Here is a 22066-nt window from a genome sequence, read left to right as displayed (position 1 = left end):
TTACTAGCACATTAGACACCGTTGTCCCCATCCTTTTAAAAAAGGTTAGAGAACAAGCACCCGCACCTTGGTATAATAGTCATACACATGCCCTTAAGAGAACAGCCCGTAATCTGGAAAGAAAATTAAGGAAAACAAAATTGGAGGTATTTAGAATTGCGTATAAATACTGTATGCTCAGCTACAGACAGGCGCTAAAAGCTGCTAAAGCTGAACACCTGAGCAAACTCATAGAAAACAACCAAAACAATCCCAGGTTCCTATTTACTACAGTAGCTAAGTTAACTACAAATCAGGGATCTGAAAATTGTGTTTCATCACAGTTTAATAGTGAAGACTTTATGAATTTCTTCACTGAAAAAATAGATAACATTAGAAAAACAATTGTTTTACATGTACAGGACAGGAAGAGCTGTATGATGTTATTATCAAAGCTAAATCAACATCATGTCAGTTAGAGCCCATTCCAACAAATCTACTGAAGGAAGTGTTATTTACAGCTGGTGAGCCTCTTCTGAATATTATTAACTCCTCACTATCTTTAGGTCATGTCCCTAAATCCCTCAAGCTAGCAGTTATTAAGCCCCTCATTAAAAAACCTAATCTGGATCCAAACACGCTATCGAATTACAGACCAATTTCAAATCTCCCATTTATGTCTAAGATTTTAGAAAAGATTGTCGCTGCCCAGTTATGTTCCCACTTGCAAGAGAACAATATCTTTGAAGAGTTTCAGTCAGGTTTTAGGCCCCATCATAGCACAGAAACTGCCCTAAGTTACCACTAGTTCAACAGTAAAAGACCTGGGAGTTATTTTAGACAGCAACTTATCTTTTATAAATCATATCAACCAAGTTACAAAAACAGCCTTCTTTCACCTTAGAAATATTTCTAAGCTAAGAAATATGTTATCTATATGTTATCTATAAATGTCCTGCATCATTAATAAACAAGCTTCAGTTAGTTCAGAATGTGGCAGCAAGAGTTCTTACTAGGTCAAGAAAATATGATCACATAACCCCAATCTTATCGTCCCTACATTGGCTTCCTGTTAAGTTTCGAATAGACTACAAACTACTGTTACTCACTTATAAAGCACTAAAGGGTTTGGCTCCCATGTATCTCTCCAGTCTTTTAACACGCTACAATCAGTAGAGCATTTTCACATTTAGCTCCCAAACTCTGGAATAGTCTTCCTGACAGTGTTCGGGAAACAGACACACTCACCCAGTTTAAGTGCAGATTAAAAACATATCTTTTTAGCAAAGCCTACACATAACACGTCTCACATCATAACCTTGTGCTCCAGAACATATGATTACATGCACATTATCAACTTGTGCTGTTAATATCATGAACAGCAGCTACGCTAATTGCTCTCCACTGCTTCTCTTTCTCTCCCCATCCCGAGGCTTCTTGAGATTTGGCCAGCTCCAGTCACGTCCCACCTCGTGAAGATTAAGGACTTTAAAGAAGTAGATACCGAACTCCCAAACATCCTGAACCATCCAGAGACGTACCAGTGCTAATTGGATCCCACTACATGTGTGGAGTTTTAACATTGGACCTCCTGGAGTGTTTAAAGGCTCTGGCTGGGTCTGTGATGATCACAAATGTTGAGCTTAGTAGCTCCTACTTTTATACCAAAGACTGTAGAAAGAACATTTACTTATAATCTTCTACTCCAGTACTCATGTTAGTTCTCACTCTCCAGTGTTCTGTATTGTTGAAAGATTTATGATCAAACGCTTGATGTCACCCAAATGAGGAGGGGTTCCCCTTTTGAGTCTGGTTCCTCTCAAGGTTTCTTCCTCATAACATCTAAGGGAGTTTTTCCTTGCAACAGTCGCCATGGCTTGCTCATCAGGGATAAATGCACATCATTCATCTTGACTGTTGATTAGCAATTGTAATGTGCCCACAGATTTTGGTCAGCTGACCACCTAAATATACTGAATGAACAGGGTTTTTTTTTATAAATAGATTTCTTCTTCCCTGATGGCAATATTCCAAGATGACAATGTTCAGGCTCAAATTGTGAAAGAATAGTTTAGGGAGCCTGATGAAAAGATTTTTCCGCACATGGATTGGCCACTATCCAAAGTCCAGAACTTAACCCTAATGACAATGTTTGGGATGTGCGGGTCCAACTCTCCCGTAATCAATACAAGATCTTGGCAAGAAATTAATGCAACTCTGGACAGAAATAAAAGTTGTGATATTGCAGAAGCTAAGAGAAGAACAATGCCATTATGAATGCATTCTGCAATCAAGGCAAAAAGCAGTCCAACAAAAGTATTAGTGTGTGTAACTTTTTTTGGCCAGGCATGGTCTAAAACATGCTTTAGCCACTATAGCTATTTTTACCAGGCATGGTCTAAAATGTAAAAAAAATTAAGAGTTTATTTACTTTACCCACAAAATACTTTTTTTTTTTAACTGTTCATTCACATTTTGAAAAATCCCTGTAATATACATTAAAAAATTATATATATATACAATTAGCTTCTCCCCCAGTTCTGTGTATTGCGTACATTTCTAAACTGTCTTTAACCTTTAGCCTAAATTAGTATATTAAATGTTATCCATCCTAGTTCTCCAAGGACTTTTTAAAGTTGGACATAATTATGGGAAACATTATATTAATTATATTCTGCTAACGCTACATACGTTAGAAATGTTACACAGAATAGTTACACACAAGGGGATCACATTCTGGGGATCCCTGATAAAAATAATAAAACCAGAACAAACATGAGTCTTAAATATAAAACTGACATCTGTAGGCAAGTTATAGCTGCAAGTGGTCGCAAAAAAAAAAAAAAAAAAAATGTAAATGTGAAAATGTATTCAAGTAAAATTGTATTTAACTAACCCTAAGAAAACATTAATCACCTATTAAACAAGCCGTGTTCTATAAGGAAACACCAATTCTCATTATATAAAAAATTTGATGCATTGCTGCTTACCAGCTAATACTTGACAGTTCATTGTGAGGGTTACAGACACACAATAAAGAATATCTAAAATTAAATTAAAAGAAAACCACATGGAAGAACCTCTTCATCTGATCTAAAAAGAAAGAAAAAAAAAATTACAACACATTTAAGGCAGTTTAATAAAACATGCAGTACTATTAATTTATTATGTAAATAACAGTGAAGGACACAACTAAATGCAATTATACAATAACTACACATTACTGGCTACTTAGAACACAGTGTACATGGTGTATACTTGTACTGCTATTGATCTCCCACTTGGAAAGGAAAACATCTGCCAATTAATTTTACATCAAAATGTTCTATAATAAATCCAAGAGGCATAAAAGTGACCATTACCCTGTATTAGTCCCATTTCTTTTCTGGATCATAAGGCTCCCAGCGGCTGGCAGGAAATATGTGTTTATAATATATAATATGATGTATAATATGTGTAAAACCAGCTCCTCAGAACCACTTTTCCTGCATGAGACTGTAAATACACATACACAATTACAATCTATGTACACGATTCCATGTGAAAGATTTATTTTAATTGTTCCTTTTTAAAAATCTTTTTTTTTACTTTTAGAACACTTGTCCTTACCTCATCTTTCTCATCTTTCACATGAACATCGAAACTGAAAAGTGGCCCTAGGTTAAGACACAAATTTGTTCTTAGCATTAGATAAAAGTTTGACACATACATGACCTACACTTAAAACCAGCTTCATTAGAAAAACTGATCATTCATGCAGTCATCTAATCAGCCAAATCACATTCAGAAAACTATACAGTTACATATCAAGTCTCTCCTTTTGATGGTTCCTTTTTCAAGGCAAATTTTACATGTACTGTAAACTCAAAAGGAATTGTAAATTACTTGTCATAAATGTTTTATTTACTACTTTAAATGAATAATACAATAATAAAATAGGTTTTCAAACATTTTTCTGTAAGTTATTAGTACAAACTCTGTTATGAAATGTTAATTCAAACTTTCGGGCCAAACTCGCGGCTTCTCGAGAAGGATCAGATTTTTCGCAAGTTACACAATGAAAAATCACGAATCTTATAACAAATCATTTGTTATTTTTGCCAGTTTTTGCAATATTGCTGTTATGTATGATCAGAGTAGATGGGCTAGCCTTTGCTGTTTCACTGTGCTCATGACCCCAATTTACCACATGTCCTTTCTCGGATCACTTTTAGTAGGCACTAACCACTTAATACCAGGAACACCTTTCCCGGGTTCCCAATAGAACACTGCCAAGAGCATCACATGTTTTCTACTGTTACACATTTAACACTGTTAATAAACTTTTAAAAATAGTTTAAACAATCAGAAACACTCGAGTTAAAACATCAGAAGTGTGCTTACCACTTTTGCCTTTAGCTTTTGTCACAATGAAGTCATAGAAGCTGTGGTCCTAAAAAATAAAAAACAAGCGTTTTATTTCAGAGATAAACTAAAGGGAATACATTATGTAATTTGACACCTTATCAGTATGGGATACATTTCTGCAAAGCTGCTTTGTGACCATGTCATTGTTAAAAGAGCATTCCAAATATAATAGCAATGAAATGGACTGAGTAAACATGCCCAGTCCTCGGTTTATTTTCTTGTTTATCTGCAACTCTCATAAACATGCTTGTAGCTGGATTGGCAACTGTCTTTATGTGTAAATGAGTGGGTATGGTGGCCTGCATTCGATTAAAATTCTGGCCTCATGGACAATGTCATATACAGGAAAAAGGAGTGTATATATATATATATATATATATATATATATATATATATATATATATATATATATATATATATATATATATATATATATATATATATATGGGGGCATGCATATATAATTAGCATTTTGATGTAATATGGCAATTAAATGCACTAAATGGGTTTAATTTTCACAGATGTTCTAGTATGCAATTTCAGCAATAAAAATACATTTTTCTTAAAAGGAAGCAAGTTACGTTTTTATTTTGAAAGACCCATCTTATTTTCTCTTCGATATTTAGTATTGCCCTTTATTAAAGAAAAAGAAAATTTTTATCCGATATTTTGATTAATCGGTGGAATAATCAGTAGAATACTCGATTATTAGAATAATCGATAGCTGCAGCGCTACCTGCATCCATAATGAAGCAATCATGGTGTGATTAAACTGTAGAATTCCTGATTATTCAAAGAGTTACAGAAAATACTGCATTCATCATTTAAGAATTACAGCAGAGTAGTTTTACATAAAAAAAAAAATTATATCTGCATTTTTACACACTTAAAAGTAATCAGACACATTAAAGCAGTTTTATGTCTACTTTCTATTTCATTACATAAAATTAAGTTAAATAAAATTAATAAAATAAATGCAATTAATTAAAATTGATTAAATGAAAATGAATTTGCATTTGGTGCATTTGCATTTCATGAAAAGTTCTTATATTTCAAAGTAAGTCACTCTAACATAACACAACTGAGAAAAGTTTGGCCAAGCATTTAAAAAAGAGGAAACAATTTATATATACACTTGCACAGCCAATTAAGGATGTTGCTCATTAAACTTCGCATATTATTCTGTATATATGTATAATGTGTAAAATGCCTTTAACAAAGAAAATGTTCCCTAAGCAGCTCAAAACAATGTTTAAAAAAATCAAGTACTTTAAGAACTCTTCCCAAAGACTAATAAATAATCTTAAAATCATGATTTATCTTCACTATGTTATTAGGCTGTTATTTAAAGAATTAAAGCAGATATGGGTACACTGTGTCTGAATGTGCTTACATGAGGGATGATTAAATCCTCCTTAATATACATGAGATGCTCCACTCGAGCAGATCTGTTGGGTACAAATACATATGACTTATTACAAGTAATATCAATTAACAGAGGCACAAAATTTCAAACAAAGATAAATGGCTTTTGACTTTGTACATTGTGTGTCCATGTTAAGAACTCAGTATTAACATTGTTTATGTTATGAACACAATGTTTGGATTATATTTATAGATACACTTAAATTTTAGTAATAATATTTATAGATACACAAAAGTAATATATGTACATTTAAAGTGGATATACGTGCTAAAATGATTATGTATATATATATTATGTATCCATCCAAATGTCTACCTATCTATATACACACACAGTGATGCAAAAATGAAAATTCACTCTCTTTGAATTCTAAGACTTAACATTATCAGGACTTGATAATCATCTATTCCTTATGAGGTCTTAGATTTAGGTAAATAGAATCTCAGATGAAAAACACCACGTTATTACACCATGTCATTATTTTTTACAAAAATAAAGCCAAAATAATTAAACAATGTTTGAAAAAGTACACCTTTGATTCAATAGTTTGTAGAACCACCATTTGCAGCAATAACCTGAAGTAATCATGCTCTGTATATTAGTCTCTGACATTGTTGAGAAATTTTGTTTCACAATTTTTTATAAATGATCCAGTTCATTGACGTTTGTAGGAATTTGTTTATGTGCAGCTCTCTTAAGGTCCTGCCACAGCATTTCAGTCTGGTTGATTTCTGAACTGGACTATTGCAATCCCTTCATTCTATACTTTTTCAGCTATTCTATTGTATATTTGGTGGTGTCCTTGGGATCACTATCCTGTTACATGACCCAGTTTCAGTCAAGCTTTAGCAGTTGGACAGATGGATTAGATTAAATTAGTATACAGAGAAGTTATGGCCAATTTAATGACTGATGAATGACTGAATGACTAATGTGGCTGCAAAACAAAGCTACTTTACAGCTGGTATGAGGTGTGTGTGCTGATCTGCTCGGTTTGGTTTTCAACAAACGTGGTGCTGTATTTGGTCTTATCTATACGAGACATTTTTCCAGCAGTTTAGTTCAGATCCATCTTTAAAAACCTAAGCCTAAACCCTAAACCTAAGTGTAATGGGAAATTGAAAGCTGTCAATTTCTCATTACGCATTGCATGGTCTGACCTTGAGGTATTTTGCTGAAATATTCACTCTTGTGTAGACTGAAAACTTTCTTAAATTTTTTTAAATCTTCCTCACTTTAGTATTTTGACCTATAAATGGACTTATAACCCTTTGCAGATTAATGTTCAGAAACAATTGCTTCTCTAAGATCATTGCTGAGGTCTTTTTGCCTTCGCACAAACGGCTGAATCCCCCAAACGAGCAAACTGCTAAAACTTGAGCTTTAATAGATGTGGTAACTTAATTAGCAGCATACAACACAATCTGCTACAACCTCAATTCTAAAAAGGTTGGCACACTGTAAAATAAAAACAGAATACAACGGTTTGCAAATCTCATAAACCCATATTTTATTCACAGTAGAACACAAACATATCAAATGTTTATACTGAGAAAATGTAGCATTTTATAGAAAAAATAAGGACCTTTTTTTTTGACAGTTTTGAATTTGATGGCTGGAAAAATAAGTTTTAGTGAAAAGAAACAGCTGGAGGAACATTTTGTCCTATTCTTCAGGAAAATTTTTGAGAGTGTCTCAGAACGAAAGATTCAAAAGAGATTAAAGAGATTCACCAATGTTTAAAAAAACTGCATCGACAAATTGTGGAACAATTTCAGAATTAAAGAGACTTGGATTATTGTATCATGTGCAGCAGCGGTCCAAAAACTTTTTTGCACCATGGACCGGTTTAATGTCAGACAATATTTTCACGGACCGGCCTTTAAGGTGTGGTGGATAAATACAACAAAATAAAATGATATGACCGGCATAAAGACTGGTATTTTCTAAATAATAAACGTGAATCCACTGTGTTTCTTTTTTGTTAATTTTGCCAGCATGGGGGTTTGAATTTAGCGGTAATGTATTATGTGTTACGGCTGGAGCAGCCCCTTTAAGAAGGTAGCAGATGTAGCTAAGACATGTGACCAAGGCATCTTGACATGCATCAAGAGTGAGTCATAGACAAATGTGGCTGACAGAATCTGGTAATTTTCCAAAATAAAACATTGTTCAAAATCAGATAAATAAAATGGAAATAATGTAATTTATGTATTCTTTCTGTGCGGCCCAGTACTAATTGAACCACGGACCCGGTGCCGGTCCGCGGCCCGGGGGTTGGAGACCACCGATGTACAGTATATATAGTGTCTATAGAAAGTCATCATACTCGTTTTTAAATACAATAATTCACAAAAGTGAGTACACCACTCACATTTCAGGAACCATCTAAAGGGACAAGACTACAGAAATTTTACTTTTATATATTTTAGAGTAGTCCATGTGTAGCTTGAATAGCAATACAGATTTACCCTATCCCCGCTGCAGAGAAACACCCCCTACAACATAATGCCGCCACAACTATGCTTGACAGTAGGTATGATGTGTTCAGGATGGTGTGCTGTGTTTGCTTTTCACCAAACTTGGCCCTTCAAGTTCAATCCAAAAAGGTCCAGTTTGGTTTCATCAGACCATAGCACCTTTTGCCAAATGGCATCAGAGTCTTTGAGCTGTGTATTTGCATAGTATAAACACTGCATGTGGCATGTTTTCAGGAAAGACGTCTTTCTTCCCACCCTGCCATACAGGTCAGCTTTGTGTAAAGCTTACAGTTGAAACCAGATATTTACATACACTTTAGAAAAAAACACAAAGTTATTTCTTTACTGTCATACATTAAATCAGAGTAAACCTTTTCTGTTTTAAATCAATAAATATTAACATATTTTTTGCATTTGTTAAATGTCAGAATCGAGCGAGGGAGAATTGTTATGTATTTTTATTATCACTTTCTTCAAAGTCAGAAGAATTCATACACTAATTTTATCCTGCCTTTAAACAAAAAAACTCTGAGCTTAAGAAGCCTCTGATAGGTTAATTGATTCCATTTGAGTTAATTGGTGGCACACCTCAAACACAGAGCCTCTTTCTTTGACATCATGGGAAAATCAAGAGAAATCCACCAAGACATCAGAAAAAGAATTGTTGACCTCCACAAGCATGGCTCATCCTTAGGTGCAATTTCCAGATGCCTGAAGGTCCCACGTTCATCCGTTCAGACAATAATACGCAAGTATAAAAAACATGGGAATGTACAATCATCATACCGCTCAGGAAGGAGACGGATTCGGAATCCCAGAGAGGAACGTTTTTTGTTGCAAAATGTGCAAGTCAACCCCAGGACAACAGCAAAAGGTCTTGTGAAGATGCTGGCTGAAACTGGTAAGACAGTGTCTTTATCCACAGTAAAACGAATACTGTACCGCCATGAGCTGAAAGGTAACTCTGGGAGGAGAAAGCAATTACTTCAAAACCACCATAAAAAAGCCAGACTACAGTTTGCAACTGCACATGATGGAAAAAATCTTAATTTCTGGAGACATGTCCTGTGGTCTGACAAAACAAATATTTAACTGTTCGGCCATAATGATAAACGGTATATTTGGAGGAAAAAGGGCGAAGCTTTGAAGCCTCAGAACACCATCCCAACTGTCAAGTATGGGGGGTGGTAGTATAATGTTGTGGGGCTGCTTTGCTGCAGAAGGGACTGGTGCACTTTACAAAATAGATGGTATCATGAGAAAAGAAAATTATGTGGATATATTAAAGCAACATCTGAAGACATCAGCCAGGAAGTTAAAGCTTGGGCGCAAATGGGTCTTCCAAATGGACAATGACACAAGCATACCTACAAATTAGTTACAAAGTGGCTTAAGGACAACAAAGTCAAGGTATTGGAGTGGCCATCACAAAGCCCTGATCTCAATCCCATACAAAATGTGTGGGCAGCACTGAAAAGGCGAGTGCGAGCAAGAAGGCCTACAAACCTGACCCAGTTACACCAGTTCTGTCAAGAGGAGTGGGCCAAAATTCCAGCAAACTATTGTAGAAAGCTTGTGAAAGGATACCCAAAACGTTTGGCCCAAGTGAAACAGTTTCGGGGCAATTTCACCAAATACTAAGGAAGTGTATGTATACTTCTGACTTTGATAAAAGTGATCATAAAAATACATAATTCTCCCTCGCTCGATTGACATTTAAAAAATGCAAAAAATATGTTAATATTTCTTGATTTGAAACAGAAAAAGTTTACTCTGATTTAATGTATGACAGTAAAGAAATAAAAGTTTGTGTTTTTCTGTGTATTTAAGTGTATGTAAATATCTGGTTTCAACTGTATGAGATAGTTGCCACATGCACATACTGAAAAGTTCCAGCACTAAAACTTGGGAAGCCCTTAAATATTCCCTTTGGCACTTTCTCAGATCAATGTCCTCCTGGCTTACAACCCTTAGCCGAGGTCTGGACATCTGCAACATCTCAGATCTCAGATGCGCTGAAGCCAGTTTGATGTGCAGAACAACATGGCAGTAAGGAAGACCACCCTTTCTCCCACCGACCAAGTGCTCTGTCTAACCACTGCTGAAGTGAGAAAAATCTATGCAGAGTTAACCCACAGAAGTCTGCTGGACCAGACAACATTCCTTGCAGAGTGCTCAGGAAATGTGCAGAACAGCTAGAGGATGTCTTCACCGACCTCTTCAACATATGCCTGAGCAGTGCCGTTGTTTCTACATGCCTCAAGTCAACAACCATCGTCCCTGTGCTGAAGTCTACAGTCTCCTGTCTCAATGACCATCATCCAATCGTACACACACCCATCATGTTGAAGTGCTTCGAAAAGCTTGTCATGAGTTTCATCAAGACCCAGCTTCCACCCTCACTGGACCCCATGCAGTTCACATTCCTTCCAAACCGTTCCATGGACGATGCCATCTCCACGACCCTCCATCTGCCCTTACCCACCTGGACAATAAGGACTCATAAGTACAAATGCTGTTCATAGACTTTAGTTCAGCATTCAACACAACTCTCCCTCAGCATCGGAATGAGAAGCTGAGCCTACTCCCTCCCCCATCCTTATCACGTTCTACAGAGGGACCATTGAGAGCATCTTGAGCAGCTGCATCACTGCCTGGTTTGGGCACTGCACTGGCTCAGATCGCAAGGCCCTACAAAGAATAGTGAAGACAGCTGAGAATCATCTAAGTCTCTCTCCCATCTATCACGGACATTCACACCTCATGCTGCATCCGCAAAGCCAACAGCATTGTGGGCGACTCTACACAACCCTCACACACACACTTTTCACTCTCCTACCATCAAGGTGTAGTGGTTCCGAAGCATTCAGGCCCTCACATCCAGACTGTGCAACAGTTTTTTCCATCAAGCCTTTCCAAGGTTCCTCAACACACAGAAATGAATTGGAACTCTCACGCACATACTCATTCAACTGTGTGTTACTAAGCTACTACAAATCTGAACTCAAACACACACACTCATACTCATTTCACATATCCATGTTTCAGTACTACCCATTTTATATTATTTTATTATTACACAACTACACATGCTGTTTTTCCCATTTGACTGCTGCTATTGCTGTTTTGCACGACCTTGTGCACACTGTACTGTATAATAGACAGTAGGTTTAGGCAGCGCTATTTTGCGCACTTTAAGTGGCGAGGACAACTTACTTTAGTCCTCAGTTCTGTGTTTTGCTGTTATGTAGCTTTATGTTGTTTTATGTAGCACCAGGTGTTTGGAGGAATGTTGTCCCATTTCACTGTGTATATATAATTGAAATGACAATAAAAGCTTCTTGACTTGACTTGCATACCTCAGAACTGGCAACCCTAAGCCCAGATTCTCAAGTGTGTGCACAAACATTGTGAGTGTGTGTGTGTGTGTGTGTGTGTCTTTGTGCACAATATATGCAAAAGTAAATACCTTCAGCAGAATCTCCCTTGTGGGAGTGAATTCCACTCCACAGACATGTCCTAAACATTTTCTTAAAAAGATACATTTTAAGATTATGATGTCTGTGTTGTCTATTGTGAATAAAATATGGGATTATGAGATTAGCAAATAAATGCATTCTGTTTTTAGTTGAATTTTACCCAGTGTCCCAACAGTTTTGGAAGTGGGATTGTACTTGGCCTCTTAAATCCTTTAGAGTTAGTAAAGTTGTACTTAGTTTTTCACACAAGGCTTTTAAAAAATAATAATAATGACACGGTGCATTATTTCATGTTTTTTCTTCATGTGAATTTGTATTTATATAATTTTAAGCCCTAATTAGGACCAGAGGATTTTATAACGCCCATCACATTTCAGCAACCATTTTAGTATATCTTCTCAAAGGACAATAGTATAGAAATGAAAATTGGATATAGTTTAGTGTAGTCAATGTGCAGCTGGTATAGCCATACAGATTAACTGTCCTCTAAAAATAACAACATGCAGCCATTATTTTCTAAATAGCTTGCAACAAATGTGAGCATATCCTAAGTGATAACAGCTGTACGTCATGTAACTATGCAAGGCCATGTTTTTGTCTGCTTGACTGGACCATACAAATGTATGTATCTTGTACTTGTTAAAATTTGGTGCTTTAAGTGCTCATACTGACCACTGGAAAATTGCACCTCGTGGCAAAGGATGAGAGAATTAGAATTGTTGCTCTCCACAAAGATGGCCCAGGCTATAAGAAGATCGGTAACACCCCAGCGGTCAGGTTCATACAGAAGTTTTCCACTCAAAACAAGCCTTTCAAGGGTCGATCAAAGAAGCTGAGCTTCAAGTGCAGAAGCTGGCTTCAAAAAAACAGATGCATGAGTGCTGCTGAAAGTGAAGAAGTGGCTAAGTATGGCTCCAGACCTGAACCCTATTGAACACTTGTGTTGCATCCTGAAGCGGAAGTTAGAAAAGCAGCTCCTTGATGTAATTATGGAGGAGTGGAAGAGGAGCCCAGCAACAACCTGTGCAGCTCTGGTGAATTGAATGCCCAGGAGGATTAAAGCAGTGCTAGATAACAATGGTGTTCACACACATCACTGACACTTGGGCATGTTCAATTAGGGTGTACAGTCAACCCCCGATAATTTGGGGTTCGAAACAAGTGGCTCGAAAATTTGCGGGTTGTCATTCGGAACCTAACTAACAGCAAGTTGCGAATTATCCTAAAATTCGCGGCAATCCACAGCAGGACCGAATGTTCAGGAACGTTAGGAAAAACATTTGAAACTATGTCAAATACTTTGGTCAAATACTTCGTATTTGGTCAACTACTATACACTATTACATTTATAATGTGACAATGTCTAAATCAGGGGTGGCCAACCCGAGGCTCGCGAGCCGCATGCGGCTCTTTGGCTGGTTTCATGCAGCTCTTACGTTCATATCGAAGTTTGTGTTTTTTTTTTTTTTAAATGTGTGTGTTCGCTTCGCTTGAGTTCAATACGGTATTTTTAAGACTTAAATGAGCTTAGTCCCTACTGGGAAACTTTGAGGTATATTAATCTCACGCACATGCGCATTTGACAAAAATACCGTATTGAACTCAAGCGAAGTGAACACGCACATAAAAAACAAAGTCTGTGTTTTCTACCCTGAAACACATGAAATCAAAGCATCGATCTGTTCTGACTGACACCCATGTGAAAGAATTGCTTCGAGTGGCAACAACGGAATACGAGCCAGATTTGAAGGGATTGTTAAAGGCAAGGAATGCCAAAAGTCCAACTAAGTAACATGCATAGTAAAAGAAAAACGCTATTGTAAATTATTATATTTTTGTTTGTGGACTTGGTTAAACTAAGAGTTTGTGTGTGTGAGACAGTGCACACAATGTTCATTGTTGAAAATGACTGTCCTGTGGTCTTAGAACTGTAGGAGTCAATTTCAGTCATTATGTTGGTGTGTGACATTTACAATAAATCTGGCTGAGCAGAGGTGTGTGTGTGCGTGTTAGAGGAAGGGATGGGTGATGTTCATGTGTGTATGATGTGGCTCTTTGCGGTAACACAGTAAAAAAGTGGCTCTCGGTCTCTGACTGGTTGGCCACCCCTGGTCTAGATGAATCCACTAATGTACTATAGGGGCTGCGGTGGTGCATTTAAAATGAACTAGTCTTAGAACATAATCCCCACTTTTGTTGCCATTTAGACAATAATGGCTGTATGTTGAGTTATTTTCAGAGGACAGCAAATCTATACTGCTGTACAAGCTGCACATTGACTACTCTAAAATATAATAAAATAAAATATATTATTTCTATAGTATTGTCCATTGAGAAAATATACTAAAATGGTTGCTAAAATGTGGGTAATACTGTATTTCCCGATACATAAAACCATAAAATTAAAAGAGCGTTTCCTTTGTTCAGCAAAAGTAATTGGGTAATTGTTAACACTGCATTTTGTGAATATTGAAATAGTACATATAAGGTCTGTATTAAAAAGAATAGAAATAAAAGAAACAAAATAGAGGGGGAAGATCAGATACATCAGAAGTCATAGCAGAAAATAGAAACCTAACACAAATAGCTAATGTCCTAATATGCTCTAAACTAATCATCAGCACGCTCTGCCTTCTTTGTTCTCTATAGAGAACCTGTTCCCCAGCAGAAGGTCATGACATTCCCTAGCACAAAAACATAATGTTCTATACCTTTGTGAATCTTGCCTTTGTGTGTTAATGACTCATCATGCACCTATACTGCCATGTACACGATTAAACTGTATGCTCAGTATATTTGTATTGTCTATCACATCCTGGTTTTCCACTCAAGGATTTAACAATGACAATAAAACAATGTGGAATGTATCAATACCCTTGCATTTATAGCATTATATATTAGAAGACTTTGCTATCTAAATCTGAGTGAGAACAAGAGTTAATTCTATCATGACTGCATCTAATTCTTTCACAAACAAGATTAATATAACCATGCAACCTAAATCCAACTGAATGACAAACGTTTAGGCTAAAACTTTTCTTCTGCATTTAAAATAAATAAATAAATATATACAGTGGGTACGGAAAGTATTCAGACCCCCTTAAATTGTTCACTCTTTGTTGTATTGCAGCCATTTGCTAAAATCATTTAGGTTCATTCTTCTTCCTTATGAATGTACACACAGCTCCCCATACTGACAGAAAAACACAGAATTGTTGACATTGTTGCAGATTTATTAAAAAAGAAAAACTGAAATATCACATGGTCCTAAGTATTCAGACCCTTTGCTCAGTATTTAGTAGAAGCCCCCTTTTGATCTAATACAGCCAGGAGTCTTTTTGGGAAAGATGCAACAAGTCTTTCACACCTGGATTTGGGGATCCTCTGCCATTCCTTCTTGCAGATCCTCTCCAGTTCTGTCAGGTTGGATGGTAAACGTTGGTGGACAGCCATTTTTAGGTCTCTCCATAGATGCTCAATTGGGTTTAAGTCAGGGCTCTGGCTGGGCCATTCAAGAACAGTCACGGAGTTGTTGTGAAGCCACTCCTTCGTTATTTTAGCTGTGTGCTTAGGGTCATTGTCTTGTTGGAAGGTAAACCTTCGGCCCAGTCTGAGGTCCAGAGCACTCTGGAGAAGGTTTTTGTCCAGGATATCCCTGTACTTGGCCGCATTCATCTTTCCCTCGATTGCAACCAGTCGTCCTGTCCCTGCAGCTGAAAAACACCCCCACAGCATGATGCTGCCACCACCATGCTTCACTGTTGGGACTGTATTGGACAGGTGATGAGCAGTGCCTGGTTTTCTCCACACATACCGCTTAGAATTAAGGCCAAAAAGTTCTATTTTGGTCTCATCAGACCAGAGAATCTTATTTCTCACCATCTTGGAGTCCTTCAGGTGTTTTTTAGCAAACTCCATGCGGGCTTTCATGTGTCTTACACTGAGGAGAGGCTTCCGTCGGGCCACTCTGCCATAAAGCCCAGACTGGTGGAGGGCTGCAGTGATGGTTGACTTTCTACAACTTTCTCCCATCTCCTGACTGCATCTCTGGAGCTCAGCCACAGTGATCTTTGGGTTCTTCTTTACCTCTCTCACCAAGGCTCTTCTCCCCCGATAGCTCAGTTTGGCCGGACGGCCAGCTCTAGGAAGGGTTCTGGTCGTCCCAAACGTCTTCCATTTGAGGATTATGGAGGCCACTGTGCTCTTAGGGACCTTAAGTGCAGCAGAAATCTTTTTGTAACCTTGGCCAGATCTGTGCCTTGCCACAATTCTGTCTCTGAGCTCTTCAGGCAGTTCCTTTGACCTCATGATTCTCATTTGCTCTGACATGCATTGTGATCTGGAAGGTCTTATATAGACAGGTGTGTGGCTTTCCTAATCAAGTCCAATCAGTATAATAAAACACAACTGGACTCAAATGAAGGTGTAGAACCATCTCAAGGATGATCAGAAGAAATGGAAAGCACCTGAGTTAAATATTTGAGTGTCACAGCAAAGGGTCTGAATACTTAGGACCATGTGATATTTCAGTTTTTCTTTTTTAATAAATCTGCAACAATGTCAACAATTCTGTGTTTTTCTGTCAATATGGGGAGCTGTGTGTACATTCATGAGGAAGAAGAATGAACTTAAATGATTTTTGCAAATGGCTGCAATATAACAAAGAGTGAAAAATTTAAGGGGGTCTGAATACTTTCCGTACCCACTGTATATATATATATATATAACTAACACAGACTGATAAAAAATCGATACTTTAAAGGCACAAAACAATTAGAAACAAAGGCTAAACATGGTTGACTTGCCTTAACTCACTGAAGTCTTTTCTTAGAACTTCCAGGGCTCTTTGGAGGAACTGTTCAATAGTATTGCCCTTCTTCATCTAGAGTCAGAGATATGAAGACACAAAAGAGGTAAAATCCATTTAAAAAACATCAGCACAAAAAAAGCAATGTTAAATAATTTATGCAATTTTTTTATTTGTATTATTTGATTTATTTGCCTTTTTAAGTATTAAAAATTTTTTTTAAATCATTTGACAAAGTGGAAATATAACTGCTTGTTATTGCACAAGCATTAGCCATAACCAGTAAAACAATTTGTATTCTTTACAAACCACTGGTAAACTAACAAACAGTCTTGATAAAGTTGATCGCATATTGAGGGCTATGAAGGAAACCCCGAAAACAAATGTCAGCAACCTCAAAAACCTCCATGGTGAAAGAATGTATCACAGTCCACCATTTAAGGGCAAAAATATAGAGGCCATAAGTTGCAAAAAGATTTGAGATTGTTTACATAAGCTTAGTGGTGAAGCCACCACAGGTGCCCTCTTCAAAGTTAGTTAACACATAGAATACGTAGATGAAAATATAAAAAAATTTAATAAAAAAAAATCACATTTTATCATTTGATCTCAAGCTCAAATCAAAACCCTGGAAAAAGATATTTTGACAAAATAATATTTTGCTGTCATGCTGCGGTTGTGAGTACCTTGACTATTTTCCGGTGTCCAGCTCCATCCCAGTAGCTGAAAGTAATTTCAATTTCTTCACCTGAATAGGACAAAAGTCAACTTTATTATATTTTGCTATAGTTTATAGATTAGTACACTAGCATCCCCTTTTAATTTTACTTATTTAGCACAGTTGCATTCTGGCTCATGTTGGGTCTAAGTTAAGAGTCTAAAATATCATATACCAGTCAAAGGTTTGAACACATTTTTCATAACATTGTACATAAATACTAAAGATCACTATGAAAGAACATGTATAGAATAATGTAGTAAACAAAAAGTGTTTGTTTACCCAGAACACCAGGATATGTTTTATATAGTTCAAAGTAGCTACATTTAGATTTGATGACTGCTTGCCAACTAATGGCATTCTTTCATCAGATCCATAAAGTAGTCCCTAGAATGGATTCAGCTCACAGGTGTGCCTTGTCAAGAGGTAATTTGTGACATTTCTTGTCTTCTTAATTTGCTTTAGACCATCAGTTCTCTTGGGCAGAGGAAAGGGTGAGTAAAGAGTCAATAGACATATTAGTGCTACTACAACCACTACAAATCCATGTTATGGCAATTAACACAAATTAAAGAAAAAAAAATATGGTCCATTATTACCTTAAGAAATGAAGGTAAGTCAATCAAAAAAAAAAAGAAGAGAACTTTAAAATGTATCCCCAAGTGCAGCCAGCAAAACCATCAAATGGTATGATGAAACAGGTTCTCACGAGAACTGTCTCAGAAAAGGAAGACCAAAAGATACCTCTGCTGCAGAGGAAAAGTTTATTAAAATTACCAGCCTCAGAAACTGGCAATTTACATAAATGCTTCAGAGAGACTCTGACCTTTATAGTGGAATTGCGGCAAAGTGGTGAATTAGTCAAAATTGAGGGCACACCACAGCATTGTGCAGAGACATGCCATCCCACCTGGTTTTCACTTAGTGAGATTATCTTTTTTGTTTGTTTGTTTCCAACAAGACATTGACTCCAAAAACACCTTTAGGTTATGTTAGAACTATTTGTAAGATGACCTGGCCTGCAAAATCCACAGATAAAAATCAAAATGAGATTGTTTGGAATGAGTTTGACCGAAGAGTGAAAAAAAAGCAGCCAAGAATCACTCAACACCCCTGGAAACCTCGAGATTGTTGGAAGACCATTCTGGGTGACTGCCTCATAAGTCTGACTAAATGATTGCAAAGCGCTGTCATCAAATCAAAAGGTGGCTACTTTGAAGAATCAAAAACATAAAACATATTTTGGGTTATTTAACACTTTCTTGTTTGCTACATAATTCAATGTGTTCTTTCATAGTTTAGATGTCCTTAGTATTAATGTACAATGTTGGAACAATGTAAATAATGAGGAAAGGGAAGGAAAAATAAAATAAAATAAAACAAAACAGTGTGTCAAAACTTTGTTTACAATCGTTATTTTCAGATTACCAACCCTTGATTTTCTCCTGTTTCTGCTTCCATTCCTGTCTTAGCTCTTCTCTGAGGCGATTTTCCTCCTCCTGGACACAAAAAAACACAATCCATTTGTAAATGCACATGTAAACAAACAAAAAAAATACATGTAGAAACAAAAATATATACAACTGTAAGTGGCGGTCTGCAAGGTCAAGGTTCCTTTGCAAAAGAAGACAAAATCATGAAGCCACCAAATGTAAGGAACAGCTGATGGCTAGTCAGAGCAAAGAATTACAAAAAATTTTAATAAAAATAAAACGAAGCAATATAAACGAGATGATGCTGGATTGTGAAATCAACATACAAAAAGGGTTTGATGTCAAATTACCTCTTTCTGTCACAGTTCTGGCCATGTTTATTAACATACCAGGAAGCTAAGAAATGCTAGTCTTGTCACATGTCCAGAATAATGTCACAGGTGTGGTGTCTCAGCTGAATAACCAAACTCATCCTTACATACAAAATACAGGCTGTGCTTTTAAAAACTTGTGTGTGCATAAACATGATTTGTCATTTGTGTGTTTGGTTTTTTTGTTTGTTAGTTGTTCACTGGTGCTGGTATGTTTATTTATTTAGGTCTCTTTCATACATTGTAGCCTTCTGGTAAGGAAGTGTTGAATAATTAAAAACCTTTACCTCTCTTTCCCTGTCTGGAAGAAAGCTGGTGTCGACATCAGGGTTCTTCCCCAGCCTCTTTTTCTTAACTGGGATGTCTAGCAAATAACAACAAGTCAAATTAATACCAAAAGCTGAAATGTAATCATTTGGTAATTTTCATAAAACTAGCATAACAAGTACACAAAATAAAAAAGAAATACATTTGTATACCCAAAGCACTTTAATTATAATATAAGCAGGTTAATGGAAACAGTTTTTGTTAATCACTTTCAACTATTTTTATTTTGGATTTGTTATGCTATTATGATGTAAAATTATTATATTTCTGACAGAAAACAGAAATACAGTACTTGTTCTAGGACCACAAGCAACTAGAAGTCAACTTTCAAATTCTAATACAAGGATCTGTGCATTTCTGTTTCTTTAAGTGTGTTGGAGATTTTTGTGTAAATTTCATCTAATTATTTGCTGTAACATGTCCCTTGTAACTTGTTTAATATATAATGACTGACAGCAGTTTTAAGGTCTGAGGGAAGAATTTCACTTCATCAAATGGCTTTAGTTTTCTAAGTGTGAGGACTGTTGGCTCTAGTCGGACAGTGTCCGCTGTTTTCTGCATGTCGAATCAGCGGCGGAGAGGTGGAGGAGGAGACGGTTTATAGAATAATTTCATGGCCCTGTAGTAAACTCTCTGCATTTAATTTATCATAACATTACATCAAAATCTGTTCAGATGGCAGCTTTTTGGTGTTAACCCAGGCTTCTGTGCAAAAACATCTACCGTATTTTCCGGACTATGAGCCACTACTTTTTTCTTGAGACTTTAAACCCCGCGGCTTAAACAACGAAGCGGCTAATTTATGGATTTTTCCTGGGTTTTTCCCGGTTTCAAAAGCTTTAAGCCAAAAAACTGAGCTCCATAACATTGAAACTCTTTATATTAAATCAGGTGCACTCCCACTGAATCGGGCGCACCACATCGTAAATATATCTGAGGTTCCTCTGACGTTTGACCTGCCGCTCACTCGGACTGTCTACAGGAAAAGAGAATCACTCGTCACGCGGAAAACAACCGGGCATGAAAAAACACACTTCACCTGTGTTCTGAGCTGCACGGCATCGGGAGAAAAGCTTCCACCGGTGACGATTTTTAAACGCACGACGATGCCAAAAGATAAACTCTCGAGAGAAATTGTTGTGAAAGAAAGGAGGAAGACAGTGAACAATGACTTACTATGTCGGCTACTGTTTAGATACAAGCCTTTGTAACGTGTTGAGTCAGGGTTAAGAGATAGCTCGCTAACTCCAGTTGCAACAGAAATCATATAAGCACAGACAGGTTTCCAAAACTCGTGCTTTTTTATTTTTCTTGGCAACAGCGTTACGGTTTAGTCAAAGAAACTTAGTAATGAGCATCAGAAAATAATAAGGACATATTCCTCGTCTTGCACACATGCAGTAATACCGGTTAAAGGCGGAGGCAGGCTATTCCCAAAATGGCGCTCTGCTCTTAAAGGAGCCACAACAAGTTTCACACATTACACGGTGTAACAGACACTGTCTTTCGTTAATGCCTGTGTAAAGTAGACAGGTGCAGCTTATTTATGTTCAAAATAAAAATCTTTGTAAAATTCAGTGGGTGCGGCTTATATTTGGGTGCGCTTAATAGTCCGGAAATGACGGTAATACTCCTAAATGGCAGAGTCAGTCAACGGAGCTCAACCCATCAGAGAATGTTTTACACTGAAGGCAGGCAGACCGTAAAGAGAGAAAAATCCACAAATAAGCAGCTACTGAAGGTTATCATTGGCTGCTAAAAAAAAACCCTAATGTCTTTCATTACTTTCAAAACAGATGCTTTATTTGCTTCACTTTTCTTTTTTAATGACCACATATAATAATGCTGAAATTTATTCTGAAAAGTTAAAATTTTTTAGGTTGTGAAAAACATGCACAATACTATTATTTTTGTCATTCAAAGTTTGCTGCCATCGTTCCAAAAACATATAATGCTGCACTATAGTATATTTGAACAGTGTAGTCAGTGTAGTCCCCTAAACACTGAAATAACTTACGAACTTCATCATCTCCTTGGAAGACTCCTCTGGAATTGGATTCTTCTTTCCAAGTCACCAAACCTTTAAAAAAAAGATTTCAAAAAAATCTAAATCAAACACAAGAACACTCATGCACAAGACTCCAGCACGCATTAAGTTTTCTGTTTGAATGTACCAATGATGTCTTTGCATTCTACATGCAACATGTCTCGCAATGGACTGCCTTAACAAAAACTGTTCTTAGAATCCAAAAACCTTTAGCACCAAGTCATTGCAGAACCCAAACCGAAAGGATTGCTTATTCAGCAATGCAGTTGTCATCTTGGCGGTGTGCTCTTGGACAGCTCTTGCTCTTGTTTGCAGGCTTTCTTCTGAGCCAGCTTCAGAAGAGTCTTCTGGGATGGTGGGTATGCAAACTGACTTGTTGCAGTGTGCTGCATATGGTCTAAACACTGACTGCTAGCAGCACTCATGCAGCTGTTTTTGAAGCCAGCTTTTGTATGCAGTTTCAGGGTGTTACCAATCTTCTTAAAGCCTGAGCCATCTTTGTAAAGAGCAACAATTCTAATTCTTAAATCCTCATAAAGTTCTCTTCCATGAGGTGCCATGTTGAACATCCAGTGGTCAGTATAAGAGAATT

The 22066-nt window shown here is 36.9% G+C and overlaps 1 protein-coding gene across 1 annotated transcript; it reads right to left on the bottom strand.

The window, feature by feature from the left end:
* Nucleotides 1-3449: 3449 nt before the first annotated feature.
* LOC310735218 (protein FAM50A-like) lies at nucleotides 3450-21632 on the bottom strand (the record flags this gene model as incomplete). The annotated part of the gene is made up of 10 exons (XM_083557823.1): nucleotides 3450-3464; nucleotides 3589-3635; nucleotides 4363-4411; nucleotides 5780-5834; nucleotides 16577-16653; nucleotides 17265-17326; nucleotides 18729-18795; nucleotides 19388-19506; nucleotides 21445-21507; nucleotides 21602-21632. 10 exons carry the CDS (start codon nucleotides 21630-21632, stop codon nucleotides 3450-3452), a joined length of 585 nt encoding a protein of 194 aa, XP_083413949.1.
* Nucleotides 21633-22066: the final 434 nt, after the last annotated feature.

This window comes from Silurus aristotelis, assembly GCF_946808225.1.
Source record: "Silurus aristotelis genome assembly, chromosome: 1".
NCBI classification, from domain to species: domain Eukaryota; kingdom Metazoa; phylum Chordata; class Actinopteri; order Siluriformes; family Siluridae; genus Silurus; species Silurus aristotelis.
This window is presented reverse-complemented; position numbering and strand designations above follow the sequence as displayed.